A 17653-nucleotide genomic window follows, 5' to 3' on the forward strand; every position below is an offset into this window, starting at 1 on the left:
CTGACCATATATGCACTTTAATTTGTAAATCTATATACCCGCATAGTAAATCAGCCATATTTTTTATGTCAGGATTCAATGTATAATACAATCATGACAATGGACAGCAAAATTGCAATATAATAACAAAAAATTTTGGTTCGCATTAATTTAAGATACCAGCATGTCCTCATTTTATTCAAAATATTGATACGTAACAAAATTTCAGTAGTTTTGATACCTCCAGCTGACTTGTACAACAAAATTATTTGAACGCATTACCAAAACTGACCATATATGCACTTTAATTTGTAAATCTATATACCCGCATAGTAAATCAGCCATATTTTTTATGTCAGGATTCAATGTATAATACAATCATGACAATGGACAGCAAAATTGCAATATAATAACAAAAAATTTTGGTTCGCATAAATTTAAGATACCAGCATGTCCTCATTTTATTCAAAATATTGATACGTAACAAAATTTCAGTAGTTTTGATACCTCCAGCTGACTTTACAACAAAACTATTTGACCGCATTACCAAAACTGACCATATATGCACTTTAATTTGTAAATCTATATACCCGCATAGTAAATCAGCCATATTTTTTATGTCAGGATTCAATGTATAATACAATCATGACAATGGACAGCAATATTGCAATATAATAACAACAAATTTTTGTTCACATCAATTTAGGATACCAGCATGTCCTCATTTTATTCAAAATATTGATACGTAACAAAATTTCACAGTAGTTTTGATACCTCCAGCTGACTTGTACAACAAAATTATTTGACCGCATCCACCAAAACTGACCATATGTGCACTTTAATTTGTAAATCTATATACCCGCATAGTAAATCAGCCATATTTTTTATGTCAGGATTCAATGTATAATACAATCATGACAATGGACAGCAATATTGCAATATAATAACAACAAATTTTTGTTCACATCAATTTAGGATACCAGCATGTCCTCATTTTATTCAAAATATTGATACGTAACAAAATTTCAGTAGATTTGATACCTCCAGTTGACTTGTACAACAAAATTATTTGACCGCATCCACCAAAACTGACCATATGTGCACTTTAATTTGTAAATCTATATACTCACATAGTTAATCAGCCATATTTTTTATGCCAGAATCAATGTATAATACAATCATGACAATGGACAGCAATATTGCAATATAATAACAACAAATTTTTGTTCACATCAATTTAGGATACCAGCATGTCCTCATTTTATTCAAAATATTGATACGTAACAAAATTTCAGTAGATTTGATACCTCCAGCTGACTTGTACAACAAAATTATTTGACCGCATTACCAAAACTGACCATATGTGCACTTTAATTTGTAAATCTATATACCCGCATTGTAAATCAGCCCTATTTTTTATGTCAGGATTCAATGTATAATACAATAATGACAATGGACAGCAAAATTGCAATATAATAACAAAAAATTTTGGTTCGCATAAATTTAAGATACCAGCATGTCCTCATTTTATTCAAAATATTGATACGTAACAAAATTTCAGTAGTTTTGATACCTCCAGCTGACTTGTACAACAAAATTATTTGACCGCATTACTAAAACTGACCATATATGCACTTTAATTTGTAAATCTATATACCCGCATAGTAAATCAGCCATATTTTTTATGTCAGGATTCAATGTATAATACAATCATGACAATGGACAGCAATATTGCGATATAATAACAACAAATTTTTGTTCACATCAATTTAGGACACCAGCATGTCCTCATTTTATTCAAAATATTGATACGTAACAAAATTTCAGTAGTTTTGATACCTCCAGTTGACTTGTACAACAAAATTATTTGACCGCATCCACCAAAACTGACCATATATGCACTTTAATTTGTAAATCTATATACCCACATAGTTAATCAGCCATATTTTTTTTATGCCAGAATCAATGTATAATACAAGTATGACAATGGACAGCAGTATTGCAATATAATAACAACAAATTTTTGTTCACATAAATTTAGGATACCAGCATGTCCTCATTTTATTCAAAATATTGATAAGTAACAAAATTTCAGTAGTTTTGATACCTCCAGCTGACTTGTACAACAAAATTGTTTGACCACATCCACCAAAACTGACCATATGTGAACTTTTATTGGAAATCTATATACCCGCATAGTAAATCAGCCATATTTTTTATGTCGGGATTCAATGTATAATACAATCATGACAATGGGCAGCAATATTGCAATATAATAACAACAAATTTTTGTTCGCATAAATTTAGAATTCTAGCATGTCCTCATTTTATTCAAAATATTGATACGTAACAAAATTTCAGAAGTTTTGATACCTCCTGCTGACTTGTACAACCTAATTATTTGACTGTATCCACCAAAAATGACCATATGTTCACTTTAATTTGAAAATCTATATACCTGCATAGTAAATCAGCCATTTTTTTATGTCAGGATTTAATGTATAATACAATCATGACAAGGGACAGCAATATTGCAATATAATAACAAAAAAATTTTGGTTCGCATCAATTTAGAATACCAGCATGTCCTCATTTTATTCAAAATATTGATATGTAACAAAATTTCAGTAGCTTTGATACCTCCAGCTGACTTGCACAACAAAATTATTTGACCACATCCACCAAAACTGACCATATGTGCTCTTTAAATTGTAAATCTATATACCCGCATAGTAAATCAGCCTTATTTTTTATGTCAGGATTCAATGTATAATACAATCATGACAATGGACAGCAATATTGCAATATAATAACAACAAATTTTTGTTTGCATAAATTTAGGATACCAGCATGTCCTCATTTTATTCAAAATATTGATACGTAATAAAATTTCAGTAGTTTTGATACCTCCAGCTGACTTGTACAACAAAATTATTTGACCGCATTACCAAAACTGACCATATGTGTATTTAATTTGTAAATCTATATACACCATGACGTACGCCCATAGTATTAATCAGCCATATTTTTTATGTCAGGAATCAATGTATGATATAATCATGACAATGGACAGCAATATTGCAATTTAATAACAACAAATTTTTGTTCGCATAAATTTAGGATACCAGCGTGTCCTCCTTTTATTCAAAATATTGATATGTAACAAAATTTCAGTAGTTTTAATACCTCATGCTGACTTGGAAAACAAAACTAGTTGACCAAAACTGATCATATGTGCACTTTTATTTACAAATCTATATACCCGCATACCATTGTACCGAGCGCCTTCATGTCTTCTCCTGGCGCTCCTGTTCACATTTTAGTAGGACCGTAAATGATTATGTACACGTAATCAATAATATTGGAAAACTATTAATGCAAAAAATATTCTGATTAAATTGAGAATGTCAGAATTTCATCTATTTATTCATTATAACAGTCAGATCATATATAGGAGTTCATGATGGTGTACGTGTAAAACAAAACTATTATGCCACATCATCAAAGTACCAACACTGACATGTATGAATTCATTTTTACTATTTACAATGATTTAATAAAAAAAAGTATACGAGGTTCTCTTCTAGGAATCTATTATGTCGGTTGATTGATTTTGTTTATAGTTAAACGTCAAGTGGCAACTATTTCATTAGAGTGCGCATTGAGTATAATTTTAGGATGTCCCATATAAATATCGGCAATGACAAATCTCTCGATAAATCTGACAAATTTGACGAGATTGTTGATAGTTTTACCACACCGTATGCTTACGGACACTGTACAATTTCTGTTAGAATATTTTGCGGGAAATAGAATAGTAAATCCAATGCAAACAAGTTGAATATCAATGAAATATCCATGCAAGTATAAATTTATGCATAAAGTAAAATTTAGGAAGGGACAGGTAAACAACGGGGAACGAAGTAACGTAGACAATGTTGCCGATATCCCGTGATATAAGAATATTGTTCCAATGCGTTGGATAACCTTTCTATCCGCCTTCTAATAAAACAAACTCTGTGTGATCATGGTGATCGTATAGCCATTTTTTATTTATATAAGAATACAAGTATATCAAATAAAAGAGAGCATTTGTATAATATCTAGTAGAGTCTAGCCAGTAAATAATAAATAATATCTGTGGAAAAACAATGCGAAATGTTGTTTATATATTTTAATCATGCGGAAAGCTCAAGGCTGATATGAAAACTCTTATAACGATAATCTGTCATAAGCAGACCTGTCCTCAGGTCTGGTCAATAGCAGACTTGTCCACAGGTCTGGTCAGAAGCAGACCTGTCCTCAGGTCTGGTCAGGAGCAGACCTGTCCACAGGTCTGGTCTGAGGCAGACCTGTCCTCAGGACTGGTCAAAAGCAGACTTGTCCACAGGTCTGGTCTGGGGCAGACCTATCCCCAGGACTGGTCAAAAGCAGACTTGTCCACAGGTCTGGTCTGGAGCAGACTTGTCGATAGGTCTGCAGCTGTCCTAAAAAACCAGACCGTAGGTCTGGTCCACCAACGACGAAGTTAACTTGCTTGACTGCTTAAAAATTCTCAAGTTAACTTAGAAAGCAGTCAACAAGTTAACTCTAAGTTAACTTTTGTCAAGGTTAGGACCGCACCCATCTGTATCTTAGATATATATTTAGCTCACTGAATCCCATGTCATTTTGTTTTTTTGTTATATTGCTGAAAAATTTAAAAATTAAAGTAATTTAGGTAAAAAAAGCTTCGATTTGCAATTCGAACAAAATAGAGATAGTACACTTTAATTTTTTTAATATCATTTTCAAATCAACTTAGATTTTCATCAAACTATGCAGCTATCTTAGATATATATTAAGGTTACTAAATCACAGGTCATTTTGTTTTTTGTTGTATTACTGTCAAATTTAAGATTTAAATTAATCTAGGTCAAAAAAGCTAGAATTTGCAATTCAGACAAAATAGAGATAGTACACTTTAATTTTTTTAATAACTTTTTCCAATTAACTTGGATTTTCATCAAACTATGCAGCTATCTTAGATATATATTTAGCTTACTGAATCCCATGTCATTTTGTTTTTTGTTATATTGCTGAAAAATTTAAAAATTAAAGTAATTTAGGTAAAAAAAGCTTCGATTTGCAATTCGGACAAAATAGAGATAGTACACTTGAATATTTTTAATAACTTTTTCAAATCAACTGGGATTTTCATTAAACTATGCAGCTATCTTAGATATATATTTAGCTTACTGAATTCCAGGTCATTTTGTTTTTTGTTGTATTACTGTCAAATTTAAAATTTAAATTAATCTAAGTCTTAAAAGCTAGAATTTGCAGTTTGAACAAAATAGAGATAGTACACTTTAATTTTTTTAATATCATTTTCAAATCAACTTAGATTTTCATCAAACTATGCAGCTATCTTAGATATATATTAAGGTTACTAAATCACAGGTCATTTTGTTTTTTGTTGTATTACTGTCAAATTTAAGATTTAAATTAATCTAGGTCAAAAAAGCTAGAATTTGCAATTCAGACAAAATAGAGATAGTACACTTTAATTTTTTTAATAACTTTTTCCAATTAACTTGGATTTTCATCAAACTATGCAGCTATCTTAGATATATATTTAGCTTACTGAATCCCGTGTCATTTTGTTTTTTGTTGTATTGCTGTCAAATTTAAGAATTAAAGTAATCTAGATATAAAAAAGCTAGGATTTGCCACAAACAATAGAGTGTAAATCAGGACCGCAGGAATGGCTAGCAGTTCATGTTTCTCTCGTTACATGATTAGGCCGATTAATTTCTTAAGCCACTTCTTTAAGTTATAATTAATTATTATGTAATAAGTTGCTATATTGTGATGTCCACACTAGAATGAATTTAGCGTCTTTGTTCTTCATAGCATCCCAAAATATTTTATAGATTCTTGTACAACACAGCTTGACCTCCAAAACTGTGTCTCAGATTTCTAAAAACATCAATAGAACAAATTTTATACCCAATTGAATTTAGTGGTCTCTTATGAATTGATGTTGCAAACTTCGTTGAAGATTTATGAGAGAATGATATACAATAGGAAAAATCTGAGAAACGGTTTTGGAGGTCAAACTGTGTTGTGCAAGAATCTATAAAGTATTTTGGGATGCTATGAAGAACAAAAAATCTAAATTCATTCATGTATGGACATCACAATATGGCAACTAATTACATAACAATTAATTATGTATTACTTATGTTATAATGAAATTATCACAATTTGAAAGATTAATCCTTCTTCTTTCTTTTGATACCTCATTTATAAAATGTAAAGAAAGATGAGTGGAATTACATCAGTTTAAAGATGTTTGATTGGGGATGAAAAATCTTTCTATTGTGCTACCTTAATAGAGTGTTAAATCAAACTTTTTACCGCAACTTAAACATTATCAAATCCTTCTCTTACTGTATCTATTGTTTGCGCAAGTCGGTTAAATTAAGACTATTAGATACAAAAAAAAAAAAAAAAATTCATATAGTGAAAATTCACCGCATAAACAGTACTAATGAATCCCTCTACAGAGAAAATGTAAGTATAGTATCATTATTCGACAGTAAACATGACTCCCATAAAGAAAGCATCAAAGTGGAATTTAGTTTAATATAAAGAAACTGAATGACAACAACTATTCTACGTTATAGAACTTTAATAATTGTGTTGAAATGAATATTTTTCTGCAACTACATCTTGCCTGCTACTTTTAAATAATCTGCACGAACTGTTTGTGAAATGTCCTAAATATTCACCTATTTCGGTATATATTTTACAGCTGGATGGCTTCAGGTGCGATTAAACCCCGTTCGCATCTCTTACATTGTCTTATTAGTATTATTTATTTCTAAACATATACATTTTAACTATTTTTCTTCGTTTTCTTCAAAAATAAAAAATAAATCGTCTGTTTATTTATCATTCTACATCAGACATTTATGGCATATATACAGTGAAAATGATATTTTAGGATCCGCACTTTACAAACACTGGATAGACCGGACATTTCGTACTATGCAATGTTTTAAAACATGCCTGACAATAAGCATGATAGATTGCGATAAAATCATTATCTAATACTAAGTAATGAAATTGAAATTTTTAACATAAAATAATTTTAATCTTTATAACATTTTATCTGCATTATACGCTCATTACCTCTATTCATTTGGAAATGTCATTGGTAATTGGTAAATGGAACAATCAAATATATACTAGAACAAATTGTCTGCCTGATCCGAACAGTCGGATGGATTAATGATTATTAATCATTAATTCATTTAAATTATTGCAGTCTGTTTTCATACTTTTAACCTGCGGAAAATCAGCATTTTTTAGGCGATTTGGTTGCAGCCAATTGAGTTCTATGCAGTATCTTTTCAGACAATTCGGTTCTGTCAATTCATTATTGTTCATTAATTTTCAAACAATTCAGTACTATGTCAGTGTGTGCATGGAAATAACAACTACACTACTGAACAGTCTAAACATTAATTGAACATATTTCAATTCAATGCAAGTAACGGATTTGAACTATCCTAAATTCACCACAGTAGATAATCTGAAAATTGACTGACAAACTGACAATGATTGAAAGATGTATTGTTCCGTCTTTTAAGAACTGTACTGTTTAGATCAAATGACCGTTTCAGATCAAGATTGATTTTCTTAATAAATAGATATATATAGTAATTTAACGCATCGCAACTGACTTTTTCAAATATATTAAACTCTTGCACTGCATATAGTTTACTAATATAATATGAAGCTGTTTATAAATAGTAAGTATCAGTAATGATTGATAAGTATGAACTTAAGGTAGATTAGCTGTATATCGCTATGTTTGGATTGTAGAATTTTAGTTATTATAGTTCTTTGTATAAATCTTGAAATTTTGAGACATATTATCAATTAAAGGTTCATTAGATTATTTTTATTGGACTGTTTGAATGCAGAAAAATATTTAATGCATTGCATTATTCAGGCTTATTCAATCAAATCAAGCACACAGATTTTTATTATTAAAAAAAACATTGAAAAGTTATGAAAAGCATTCAGGCTATCTGAGAAAATATACACCTTTAGTCCACCTTAAAAATATATTTTGTTACCTGCATTCTGTAAAACTCTTCCTGAAAAATAGTTCAAATAACATGTGAACATCATATATAAATATGAGAAGCTATTTAAAAGCGATATAATTGGAGTGGATTGTCGATGTCAAATCACAAAGACATTTTCAATCCTGTATTCATTTATAGTCAATTTAATATATTTCATGTTTGTTGACTTTAAAAAGGTATCATCAGATCAGTAGTGAGTACTTTGATACGGACTTGATTTACAAAAAAAAAATTTCTGAAATACCATTTTTATATTTATAAATTTATAAATTTATAAATTTATAAAAACTATGGTTTCAACTCCCTCAGACAAAGTTGACTGTAGATGGATTTTCTCTGCCTTTTTTGTTTTCTCGTAAAGGTTTTCTACTGTTTTGGTTCTGATACATCCGAGGCGTTCTAGTATCAGGCTTTACGCGTTTCAGGTCTTGCGGTCATAAAACTTTCGAGCACGATTTTTGTACTCAGACTCGAGAATCAACCAATCAAAATGCTTGATTTCATGTTTCGAGCATGATTTTTGTGCTCCGAGCACTGAGCAAAGTTTTATGACTTCGTCCCCAGATGAAGGTAAGTCCAGAAAAGTGCATCGAGCGCATGCTATTTATACAGTGTTGTTTCAATTTTTATAGCATTGGGTCGATACCACTTCTGGTAGATTCTTGGTCCTCAAGAAAATACTCAGCTCAGAAGTCAGTACTGCCATGATATATTACAAACCTTTCTTAAATTGTCCGTTTATAAATTTTGTAAATTATAAAGAAAGTGGGGTTTCAAGTCCCTCGTGCAAAGTTGATTTATATGGATTTGGCTTTCATTAAAAAGTTATTTTTTTTGTTAAATAGCTCTTCCACTATTGCAGTTCTAATACATCCTGGGCTTTAAAAAAAATCGGCTTTGAGCGTTCCTGGTGAAGGTGAACCTAGGAAAGTGCTTTAAACGTATTAAATTCATAAGGCGTAGTTTTATCTTTTTTTGTAATTTTAGATATAAATTTATTATTTCTATTTCATTTTCCAATTTCGAAATAAGTTCGAGAACAGTCAAAGTCCGACTTTATATACCTTATGGTTTAATTCTTAAAGAAACAACTAAAATAAGTTGTTAATCTTATAGAATTTGTTTAAAAAATAAATGTCCAATTCTACCAAGGTTATCATTATGAGTGATAAAACGAACAGAACATTGTATTGTTTGACACAATTTATATTATCAGTCTAGGAATATTCAGAATGGTTATATATTATTGCTTTGATAAATAGTCACAATGCGTTTAGTGTAAACAATATATATTTTATTCTGAAACAGATAAATAAATACGTACATAAATACAATACAATGGATTGGAAAACAAGTGACATGTCACTTATACAAATTCCTCTCCTTTTGAACGGCAAAATCAATTACAATGGACAACAAATGTACAAACATATAATATAATATCATAGAAAAAGAAATCAAATGCAATGGAAATTAACTTATAATGCAGATAGTATTTATTAATATTGGGTGACATGTTGTTGAGCCAACAAGAATTATTATGTGAATCTCTTAGTTTTCAATATATAGTCTTGGACAATAAGAAAGTTGTTTTTATGGTCTATATAAGTAATGTTCGGATCACCATAAAGTAACATATCTATGTTAAGTGTACCAAAAGAGGGACGAAAGATACCAAAGGGACAGTCAAACTCATAAATCTAAAACAAACTGACAACGCCATGGCTAAAAATGAAAAGGACAAACAAACAACAGCACAAACGACACAACATAGAAAACTAAAAATAAACAACACGAACCCCACCAAAAAAACTAGGGGTGATCTCAGGTGCTCCGGAAGGGTAAGCAGATCCTGCTCCACATGTGGCACCCGTCTTGTTGCTTATGTGATAACAAATCCGGTAAATAGTCTAAATCAGTAGGTCACATTCATGAAAGGGAAGGGGATTGTAGTTACGACGTAAGGAACATATCCGATATCATTTGTGAAACGGTTATTCCATAACGGTCACTTGGTTAACAAAAAAGGGCTTCACGAATTCGATGATAATTGGGACAGTTTAGAAGGAAGTGTTCTGAGGTTTCTATCTGTTTACATTTACAAAATGGGTCTGATTCCAATTTCTTTATACAAGCTTAAGTGATCTCTAAGACTACTGCTCTCGGTACGGATTCGGGCATGATATATCTGGCCTAGTCTATACTGCCTGTTTAATAATAATTTGGTATAGAATGATTTATCTTAAGAAATGCTTTTAGTGGAGCGATAGAACCAGCGTTTTTTATATCTGGGGAAAGGCTATTCCAAAGTCGAACTGTTGATGGAAGGAAACTATTCATATAATAAGTAGTTCGACAGTGTACTGATGGAAAATTATTTGAGTAACGAGTTCTATACTGATGTATGTTTCTAAACTGATCGGGTAGGATATCATTTAGATAACATGGGGTCTTTACATTCACCATATTAGGAAAAGTAAAAGTTTATGCTTATCTCTCCGCTGTTGAAGAGTCTCCCATCCGCATTCTGCCAAAAGTAAGCGTAGACTGGTGAGTGTGGTTGCACCAGTAGCGATGCGTGCAGCATCGTAATTTACATGTTCAAGCTTGGCTTTTAAGTATTCGGGACAGTTATCTCATACAACATCAACATATTCAAGTAATGTGCGAACACAGCTAAACTACATATTTTCAAGAGATCTTCTGTCAAGCCTAAATTTTAGGCGACACAGTAAGTTAAGTCGCGTATTGTCTTTGAATTAATTTTTTCGACGCGATGATTCCATGTTCCATCACTCGAGAAAGTTAATCTTAAGTGCTTATGAGTTTGAACTTTTTTTATAATGACGCCATTCATATTAAAAGGGGATGATAATCTGGTTCGCTTTTTCGTGAGAATACGATGGATTCTGTCTTAGACGGGTTACAATTTACTAACCATTTATCCGCCCAGCTATTTATTTTACGCAAGTTGTAGTTTAAAGAAATCGATGAAACCAGTGGATTATCTACAACAGCATAAATGCATGTATCGTCCGCAAATAGTTTAATCTTTCAGCTTACTTCGTTAATAATGTCATTAATATAAATGAGGAACAACAAGGGCCCAAGAATTGAACCCTCGGGTACTCTCGCATTTACATCAGCCCAGGAAGATTCTACTCCCTTTATGACAACCCTTTGTTTTCTGTTCGACAAGTAATCTTTAAGCTACAGGAGAAGGTCACCAACAATCCCCATTATTTGCAACTTATATAGCAATCCCTTATGCCACACACGGTCGAAGGCTTTACTTATATCAAAAAATATGAACCTGATATCTTTGCTTTCGTCTAAGGCTTTGCTAAGAACGTTACGAATGTATAAAAGATGATTTCTGGTCGAATCGCTAGGCATGAAACCAGACTGGTGCTTGGTAATCAAAACTCGTATAAAGTTAAATGCGTGCTTATATACGCAACGCTCGAAAACTTTACTCATCACTGAGAGAAGAGATATTAGACAATAAGTACTAAGTATGCTTTTTTCATCATTCTTGAAACAAGGAATTACATTAGCTAGCTTCCATGCGGACGGGAACAATGTTGTTCTAAGACTGAAGTTGAAAATAGCGCTTAATGGTTTTGCTATAATATCGGCAACCGGCTTGAGAATACGACCGCTAATAGCATCAGGCCCCGGAGCCTTGTTGACATTTAGAGTTTGAAGAATGTCTTTGACTTCGTACGTTTCGAAAACGATACTACTTTATCTCGTCTTTCTGGAGGAATGTCGTTCCTAGGCAGTAATTTGTTGTTATCGTCGATATGAGACTGCGACGTAAAATAGTCATTGAATGCCTCGGTCTTTTGTTTATCGTCATCAATAATAGAGCTGTGTAAATTGATAGGCGGGATATTCATGTCTCGAGATTTTAGGTTGGTTATATGGTAGGCTAAATTCCAACAATCTTTGGTTGAAGACATGGTCGTTCTAAGCTTTTCGGTCAATTTGTCATAGAATTTTGTCTTCTCGTTCCGTATTTCGTTCACAATTTTGTTTTGACTTCTGCGAAATTGTAGCCAGTTTTCGGGACTATTTGCCTTTTTCGTCTTCTGATAAATACGGTTTATTTTTCTAATAGTCCTGCGTATGTAATTATTCATCCACGGAGGATCTGTTTTTCCTGACTGTGATTGTTTTATTTGGAATAGCTTTCGAAGCAAAATCTATTAATAGTTCGGAAAATCTTTTGACGAGCACATCGACGTTATTGCTAGATTCAATACAATGCGTTTGGGCTTCTTCCTCAGATAATATATCTTCACTAAAAAGTATTATATCACTTTTTATCAAAATATTATCGGAAGAAAAAAATTAGAGAAACTTATGTCACGCACGAAATAAATTAGATACTTAAAAAATATCTTCCTTGACAGGTAATGGGCCTGGTGCAATTATTTTATATGGTAATTATAGATCCGGTTAAGTGGTACGACTATATATTTTGCATATTGTACACCTGCGAACAATTTCGGTAAAAGGATGGTTTGAAAAAATAATGGAGTTTAATATGCATCTTTCATAAAATAGAAATCAGAGAACAGACTCCGATTTGAGCCCCTCTATGGAGCAATAAGCAAATAAAAAAGTCAAGGGGGTTAAAAGGGAAGTCTTGCCCAACTTTTTCAGGACTCATTATCTTTGACCGACTGAAAAAATTTACAAATAAAGTACGAATAGATAACAACGATCCACGACATCAAATCCTTTTAAGAAATCATTATTATTACTAACATTACCAATTAAATGTTAAAAACTATATTGAAGTGAGCATAATAAAGAAAATAATGATTACAAATGTTTATAAGTTATAACATGATTTGGACATCTAAATACCGCGAAAGTACAACGTCACATGTCTTATGAGGGCTTAAATGTGTGTAGCCACAATCGATCGGAATGGTGACTGAAAATCTTAAATTTAACTATTTCAGACAATTCAGTCGGTTACGACTTGAACATACCAAAAATATCCATTTTAGACAACGATTCGGCTAAATAAAGGCAACCGTAGTATACAGCTGTTCAATAGTGAGTAGATTGTCTTAAAGAAAATAACTGCCATATGGAATCTTCAGATCTCTTCGATCAAAATTATTCTCGACAACCTGAGGATATAACTAGCTATTTTGAGGAATAATGTTGTCGTAATCTCTTACGGTTGCGAAGGAGTAGTTATGACAGTGTTCGGAGAGATAACTCTTACGAGGAAAAATGTTCCGTTAAACAGAGTCAGTTTCAAAATCGTATTAACTGTTCGATATCTTATACCAAATATCCAAGGGACATCTTTTGAACCAAGAAAAAAACATAAATAGTAATAATCAGAACAAGAGCAAAAGGGGTTTCCATGGAAAAGTGAAAAGTCCTAATAATAAAAATCAGAAAAAAATGCAGTAAGGTCTTTCCCTTTAGGAAGAAGAAAAAAACCCTTAAATAATTACAATTTGTTGAATTCTTCAGATTTCATAAGCTTAGGTACTTTCACAACTTTTTGAAAAAAAATAACGACAAAATGGCGTCCACTCATATTACATGGGTAATATTGAGGGTTCGTAGGTTCTATTTTATTGCCTGCAACATTTTAATGCCTACACCCTTCTGTATCTCTAGGAGTTAATGTACAAGTCAAGACATAAATAAAGCGAACATATTATAATCAATAATTGGTCTTTTTACATAATTATTTGAAAAAGGAGTGTTTTCCCTAAAGGATCCCAGATAAAGAATATCGGATGACTCGGTGTATTAAAAATAGTTTAAATAGTTTTTAATGTTGAAATATTATAACATATTGTGTAAGTTAGAAAATTCTCGACGCTCTAAACTATTAAATAGGGAAGTTTATATTACTTAAATGATATACTTTAATGGTTTTATAGCATTCCTTTGTTATTAAATTTTGCGGTCGGGAATTTGCCTTATTATTATTTTATCATTGTTGCTGCAGGGTTTCCTTTTGTTTTGCTTAGAATTTCAATTCTTTTTAAGATTATGATAATGTGACTTCATTTTTAATGAAATTCGCTACCAAAAAGATGTTTTCTAAATAATATCGGAACATTAATCCAGCCTAGGGCACGGCAACTTGCACCTGTTGAATATTTACAGTATGGCAACTTGTTTTCCAACTGTATGGCAACTCGCTAGTATTATAATATTGAAACGATAAAAATGGTTCAAATTAAAGGAATTATTACCTTGTTTATTTATTTTTTCCTTTCTCTCCGCTTCATTTGTACCCAATTTCCAGTGGTGATGATTCACAGTAGTATAGCACAATGTTAAAAACTTCTTCAAGGTCCTTTAGTTGTGATTATTCATGTACCTCGTATTTCACAACTGTTACAATAAAAGTTTTCAGTTAAAATGAAATCCACCGATTTTGTCCATGACGAATAAGGCTGAATAAATTATGTGAACCAATTAAATCTACTGTATCTTAACCTTGGTTACTTGACTTTTGGGAAATAAAAATGCCGAACGTGTACCATCTTTCCCGCCAAAAATACAATTGTTTAATTTTTTATCGCATCTAGACGCTTTTGAGGGTAAATCAGATTCTCAGGTTTGGTTAAAAACATACGCGTACATTATATTTGAATAAACTAAATTATCTTTTAGTTGTATGTTACAGTGAACGATGTTTTATTAAGGAAGTTTAATATCAATTTATTTGCCGAACTCGATATCTTGTGGGTTTTTTTTCTTTCGGATATTTTCGTTGTAAATAATAAACCTTTATAAATTTCCACAAATTGCTTTTCCCTAAGTCGGTCGTTTCGCTCTATCAATTTGACACTTAAAATGATTATAGTTTAACAAGATGTCTATAAACGTAATGTAACTTTATTTACACTTGGCTTATAGGTCTACATATGAAACACTACACTTATAGCATGCAATTTTATACTTTTCAATGTTAAATTATACACTATACAATCTGTCATATAAATATTTCAAATGAAAATAACATTTAAGTAATAATCGCATGTATACACATTAAGGTATGTTAAATATTAAACGAACCATTGCGAAAAAACGTTGGCTAACAATCCCTTTTAAAAAAAACCTGCGTATATATAGCTTAAACAACAAACAGTCAGCATGGAAAACACAATTCGAAATTATGTTAACATAATTAACTGTGAACGCAGTTTAACATGTTTACAAAGGTGTGGTACCCCACGAAATCATCAGATTTCAATCCGTTGATAAAAAAAATACAGTAACTACAACCCGAACAAAAACAGACTAAATTAAATAAAAATATAATAAAATCAGCTTCCAATTGCTTTTGAGCATGTCCATTTCACGGGTAGTAAGGTCGTCATATCGAGAAGTGTTTAGTACAGTGATTTTGTCATAGTTTGGATGAGTTAGACATGGTTGTGTTATGTGTTTTTTTTATTGACAAACAATGACACAATATAAACATTCGGATATTTCGCTTAAGGAACCTCTGAACATAAATTCAAGCTGGTCAGTATCTTTGTTTATAGCTAGTATGCTAGTACACAAAAGTTTTAATTATATAGTTTTAATTTGACACAGAATAGTGCTTGCGTATGTCAAAATTTATAAGTTGTTGTTCGATTCTAATGCATAAAGTACAGTGATTTCTTTACTGTCTGTTATATCACATATTTCGTTATGGTATACATCTGCCTTCAAATATTCCTTAAAACCCCTACATTTGCACACAATTGAGGATTACAGAAAATTTGGTGTCATTGTTTGGTTCATCAGTGTCATGGTTTTAGTTCATGTTCGACATGGTTCAGTTATGTGATTCCTGTCATGAATGATTGAAATGTTACGATCAAACAGACATTGTGTACAACTACTAAAATATTGTGAAACAATATTTTCGCTGATACTTATTTTCGTTCTTAACTCATTCTATCCTGTTTTGAGGCAATATAGGGTCGCTAATTTCTTATGTTGTTGTTTTGTTCCAATACGAGTAGATCTGAGTTTCACATATTAACGATGATCTTCAACTCGCAAAAATACATCGCTCGAGAAAATAAGTCACCAACAATAAATCTAAGATATTATCATTATAGTTATCATAATTATAGAACAAGCACGTATAAAAAAATCACTAAAGTATATACAAATGCATTTCTCTTTAAAAGTAGTTGTATTCGGAATACAATATGACCTGGCACTATTATATACTTTAATAGTCCCAGATATGACCTAAGAAAGCATATGGTAATATATAATTAGGAAATGCAGTATGACTTCCAATGAGACAACTATTCACCGTAGACCAAATGACGTAAATGTTAGGTCACCGTACGGCCTTCGACAATTAACAAAACTCATTCCTCTTACCAAGTAATTTAAGGGTCGGACAAAATTGAAGGTAAAGCAATTCAAATAAGAAAACGAACAGCCTGACTTAGATTCAAAACAATAAGCAAAACAAAAACAAATATAATATACAGGAAAAAATGACAGCCAGTGTATTACAGACTGTAGACTTTATATCAGGTCAGACAGAATATGGCGTGGTTTAAAGGTTTGCGGGCTCCAAATCACCCCCTTGTCTTAACCTGGGCATACATGTAACAGCAAAATAAACTATGCAAATCAGATCGATACAAAGAAAAGTAATCAAGTAACAAAAACACCGAAGAAAGATCTATGAGTATATTCTAAGCCAATAACAACTAATAAAAAATTCATAAATCTAAGACAAAAAGTTTCTTTTTTTTATTTCAGAATGGAATACTGCTACCAATATTTATCTTGTTGTCTGTGATTTCTCGTCTTGTCGGGTCAAAAATTAGGCCGTACACAGTTTGAATGTACTTGTACTTAGCACAATAATACGTGTATGTTTTCAATTATGTTTTTCGATCACATTTGTTCATACTAATATTTTCTGATATTATCGGAACCTTATGGCATACATTATGGACCTATTTCTAATTCGAAAGCGAGTTAATAAAAACAGTGGTTATATATATCATTTCTATATGTTAGGAACACACCAAATAGAACAAAAGAACAGAGTTCTGATTTCCTCCCGGTTGCACATATCGTATTTATCTAAGGTACAAGCACGGTGGGTAAGGTTGTCCTGCGAGAAAACGTTCTGTGCTGGTGATTCGGTCCTGCCCGGTGCTGGTGATCATCGAAAATATGTAAACAAAGACGAAAATTATGATGGAAGGAAACAGTTGAGATTTTTTAATTTTGTTTCTTATGGGTTCATAGACAAATCATTAAAAATGTGACCAGCTAAACTGTTTCAGTGAGCGTAACACAAAAATGCTCATTTTCAGAAACTCTAGAACTGAAAAAAATAAAACAAAAATGCTCCTGGAGTCCGCTTTCTATACCCAAATCCACTTGACAAAATTATTTTATGAAAAACTCGTTTATTCATGTCCTGATACTGTGCTGGTTGGTCCTGTCATTGTGCTGGTGGGTCCTGATACGGTGCTGCTGATTTTGGATAAAAAGTTGGTCAT

General features: G+C 31.7%; 1 protein-coding gene across 2 annotated transcripts in view; it reads right to left on the reverse strand.

The window, feature by feature from the left end:
- LOC139527737 (uncharacterized) overlaps positions 1-14642 on the reverse strand; it is an 86872-nt gene extending 72230 nt beyond the window's left edge. The window contains exons 1-2 of one of the 2 annotated variants that reach the window (XM_071323378.1): positions 14366-14642; positions 8112-8132 (exon numbers count right to left, since the gene is read on the reverse strand). In XM_071323378.1, coding sequence (XP_071179479.1) covers positions 8112-8117 — 6 coding nt within the window. In that variant the 5' untranslated portion in view covers positions 8118-8132; positions 14366-14642. The remainder of the gene's footprint in view (positions 1-8111; positions 8133-14365) is intronic. The other variant, XM_071323379.1, reaches the window with a different exon arrangement.
- Positions 14643-17653: the final 3011 nt, after the last annotated feature.

This window comes from Mytilus edulis, chromosome 6 (genome assembly GCF_963676685.1).
Source record: "Mytilus edulis chromosome 6, xbMytEdul2.2, whole genome shotgun sequence".
NCBI lineage: Eukaryota > Metazoa > Mollusca > Bivalvia > Mytilida > Mytilidae > Mytilus > Mytilus edulis.